Source organism: Lactuca sativa, chromosome 5 (genome assembly GCF_002870075.4).
Source record: "Lactuca sativa cultivar Salinas chromosome 5, Lsat_Salinas_v11, whole genome shotgun sequence".
Lineage (NCBI taxonomy): Eukaryota > Viridiplantae > Streptophyta > Magnoliopsida > Asterales > Asteraceae > Lactuca > Lactuca sativa.
Window position 1 is genome coordinate 310,534,784 of NC_056627.2, and position 4,156 is coordinate 310,538,939.

The 4,156-nt window shown below is 30.1% G+C and overlaps 1 protein-coding gene across 3 annotated transcripts; it reads left to right on the forward strand.

Moving 5' to 3' along the window:
* Positions 1-264: 264 nt before the first annotated feature.
* Positions 265-3,690, forward strand: LOC111890778 (intermediate cleaving peptidase 55, mitochondrial). Of its 3 annotated transcripts, XM_023886865.3 has the most exons (15): positions 265-427; positions 518-593; positions 989-1,069; positions 1,186-1,449; positions 1,558-1,650; positions 1,720-1,926; positions 2,008-2,111; positions 2,216-2,282; positions 2,373-2,480; positions 2,567-2,659; positions 2,746-2,836; positions 2,922-2,992; positions 3,125-3,180; positions 3,288-3,348; positions 3,430-3,690. In XM_023886865.3, the coding sequence occupies exons 2-15, from the start codon at positions 534-536 to the stop codon at positions 3,529-3,531; spliced, it is 1,458 nt and encodes a 485-aa protein (XP_023742633.1). In that variant the 5' UTR covers positions 265-427; positions 518-533; the 3' UTR covers positions 3,532-3,690. The 3 variants fall into 3 exon arrangements, with proteins under 3 accessions (XP_023742633.1, XP_023742634.1, XP_023742635.1); XM_023886866.3 differs by having other exon boundaries at positions 266-593; positions 976-1,069; XM_023886867.3 differs by having other exon boundaries at positions 266-593; positions 976-1,069; positions 1,214-1,449.
* Positions 3,691-4,156: the final 466 nt, after the last annotated feature.

A 4,156-nucleotide genomic window follows, 5' to 3' on the forward strand; every position in this document is an offset into this window, starting at 1 on the left:
TATAGTGGTGGTAAAAAGAGTTTTTTAAAAAGTGTTTAGATAAGCTTTTATAGTAAAAAAGCCAATAGAAAGTGTTTGGCTTAAAAGTATTTTTTGAAATTATTTTGATTAAAAAGTCATAAACAGTTTAAAAAGTCACGTTTTAGATATTTATTAAAAAGTGTTTTTTTTGAAGTTTGTAGAAAAACTATTTTGAAATGTGCTTTGAGTTTGACAAACCCTTTTTTTTTTTTTTTTTTTTCTTTTTTAAGCTTTTCAAAAATCTACAAGCAAATAAACACTTTTCAAACCAATCCCAAACACCCCTTGAAGTAAAGGAAACCTTCGAGGGTCTGTAGTAAAATTTACCGGATGAAACATGAACTGAGGTTTTTCCCCTTCCACGTTTAAGGCCTAAAACCCTAAATTGAAATCTAAAATTCCTCAGGTGCCGACGATCGACGAGTTATTTTTCTCCATTTGCCGACCATCTGTTTACGCATTATTACACTTTATTTATATTTTTACATTCGTTTAGGCCAGTAAGTCGCAGAATGCAACATCTTCACAGAAAGCTAACGAATAATAGGCCATCATTCAAATTGGTCAATCAGGTTCGTACCTGTTTAACAACTTCAATTTTGATTGCTTCTAGTATTTCATGATTGTTGATAGATTTCATCCTCTGCTGCTGCTTGGGTTTTTTGTCTAATGCTTTTTAGTTTTATCTATAGATGATCTGTTTATGGGTTTTGATATTGTGCCCTATTAACTATTAGAGAGATGCATGTCTCTTCCTTAATTTCTATTATTTGTAACACTTTCTACGTCCCATTCAATTCAATTTCTAGTTCTTGTTGGAACTGTTTTTGGATATTCGCCATTTGAAGGAGTTCTGTACACTGATTATATTTGAGTTATTATAGATAAACAGAAACTTCTTGTTTTGAATAAGTACTTTTTTGTATCGATGGTTTTAAACTCTATATTATATAGCTTTTGCTTGTAGATTCTACTTCGACAATTTTACTCTACAGACAAGTGTTTTACTTTTGATGCTGGGCAACCAATTCCAAGTACTCATCCTCAGGTATCTTGACTGAAAATACTTCATCATCTGCAATGTTATACTAATCCTCTGTTCTTATTACCTCTCACATGTAATTCCATATTAAAATTTTCATTTCTGTGTTATGATATTGATAGCTACTAAAAGAAGGTGAGATTACACCAGGAATCAGCTGTGATGAATACGTATCAAGGCGTAAGAGAATATTGGAGCTTCTTCCAGAACAAAGTGTAGCTGTTGTTGCAGCTGCTCCTGTGAAGATGATGACAGATGTTGTACCTTACACTTTTCGCCAAGATTCTGATTATCTTTATATCACTGGATGCCAACAGCCTGGTGGAATAGCTGTGTTGAGTCATGACTTTGGTTTGTGCATGTTTATGCCTGAACCTACCCCTCAAGTATGCATACATTACATATATTCTTGTGATAATATGACACTTAACAACAATTTGAGATTAAAAAGTATGAAACTCTAGTGAATTAATATTATCTACAATGAATTCTAGGACATTACTTGGCAAGGACAGATTGCTGGAGTTGATGCTGCTATAGAATTTTTCAAAGCTGATCAGTCATATCCTATCAACAAATTACATAAAGTCAGTATTGATAAACTTGTTGAATTCAAACATCATTAATTTACTCACTTCTGTTTTATTTCACTGAAGGTCCTTCCAAACATGATAAAAAATTGTTCAAAGTTATATCATAATGTGAAGACAGCTGTCCCAACTTATACAGAGTTAGAGGCATCCAAGAAAGCTGCTTATAATGGTGGACTCCATGATCTCTCCATTTACACCCATGAAGCAAGATGGGTCAAATCATCAGCTGAACTTAATCTCATGAGACAATCTGCTTCTATAGGTTGCCAGGTATCTCAAAAACTCCCACAATTATTATTATTATTTTTATTCACCACTAAAATTATTCATTCCCCTTTAAAATTTAAATAGGCTCTTTTACAAACTATGCTGCAATCCAAAATATCCCCTTATGAGAATATCTTATCAGCTAAAGTTGAATACGAGTGTAGAATCAGAGGTGCCCAGAGAATGGCGTATGTTTTATTTATTTATTTATATAAATTTATTTTTATTCATATACACATTTTTTTTACATGTAATATTGTTTGTCTAACAATACTAATTACTGTTTTCCCAGGTTTAACCCTGTGGTTGGTGGTGGGCCCAATGGCAGTGTTATTCATTATTCACGAAATGACCAGAATGTGAGCTTTTTATTTTATTTTATTTTTTTAGATGATTTATTTAATAATGTATAAAACATTATTTTAAAAATTGATATTATTGATTGTTAGGTGAAAGATGGAGAGCTTGTTTTGATGGATATTGGATGTGAGTTGCATGGGTATGTTAGTGACCTCACACGTACTTGGCCTCCATGTGGCAAATTTTCAGATGTTCATGTATGTTTTAGTTATTTTATATATTTCATGTATCCTATTATTTATATAATTTTTGTAATTAATTTCATCATGTTTTATGATTTCAGAGAGAATTGTATGATCTGGTTGTAGAGACCAACAAAGAATGTATTCAACTTTGCAAACCTGGTATGAGCATCCAGCGTATACACAACTACTCGGTATAATTAAATTATAATATAATATAATATATATTTGATTATAATATGTTGAGTTTTTTGATTTATAATTACTTGATGTTGTGTAGGTTGAGAAACTTTGTAGAGGATTGAAAGGAATGGGAATTTTGAAAAATGATAGGCTTCAAAGCTATCACCAAGTGAATCCAACTAGTATAGGTGATATGTGATATGTCATTTTTTTTTTAATTATTTCAAAAAGAAACCTTAAATTTTTTATGTGTTTGTTTCATAAATAATACAGGTCATTATCTGGGAATGGATGTGCATGATTGTTCTAAAATCGGGTATGAACGTACATTAAAGCCGGGTGTTGTAAGTTCTTTTTCTAATCTCATCATTTTTTTAGATCTTTAAAATTCAAATGCTAAAAATATTGTTGTAATTTCTATTTTTTTTTTTAAATCGAAATTGTTTTAGCCACTTTGCATAATTCCTTTTTTTTAGGTGATAACAATTGAACCTGGAATTTACATCCCATCAAACTTCGACTGTGCACAAAGGTAACTAAACTACTAATCTTAAATCCACGTGGCATAAAAAGACGAATAATGATGTGTCATTGCCACGTCAGCACAACTGACTTAGTCAACTGGTTACCAATACGCAGATACCAAGGCATTGGGATAAGGATTGAGGATGAAGTCCTAATTACCGAATCAGGTTATGAGGTATATAATATAAGTATATGTATATATATAAAAAAAATTTAGCCAAGTTTTTTTAGTCAACTGGTTGTTTTTGTTAAACAGGTTCTTACAGGATCATTACCAAAAGAAATAAATCACATTGAAACCTTGTTGAATAACCACAGCTATGGAGAGAATCTCGACATTTCTGCTTTTGGCTTCTGACTTCAAACAAGTCAATTTTTGCATTTTATGTCTAGCAATTACAAGTTGAATGAGAAGACATTTTTTTTATTGTAATGTTCAATTAAATTTATGATAGTCCACGGATAACTGGTTTAGTAAATTAGTATAAATACTATATTTATTGTTTTGTGGGCTTCATTTTTTATTTATTTAGTAATTTATGCAACTGATATTAGTTGTATTGTGCAAATAGTTTTTAAACGTGTGAAGTTGAAATTGAAACTTGGTTGAATATTTCATTTGGAAAATAGTTTTGCTGCATAAATTAAGAAAAACAGAAAATGTTGTTTAATAAATATGTGATCTTAAATATAACTCCTTGTTATTTTCTATCATCGCCACTTCTCATATAATCATTTTTTCTCTTTTCTTTAATCATTACTACCATAAGCAATATATTTTTTTTTTATTTATTAAATTTATTCTAATAAATGATTTTTTTTTCAACATGTCATATTCTTATTGATTTGGTCACATATTACACTATGGTTATTTTCAATTATTTTTTTTCCACCACATATTTTTTTTGGTTTTTTCTATTTTATTAATTTCACATACTATTTATAGGTCAAATAAACTTTCATTTCTTTTCTTGATCTAATAA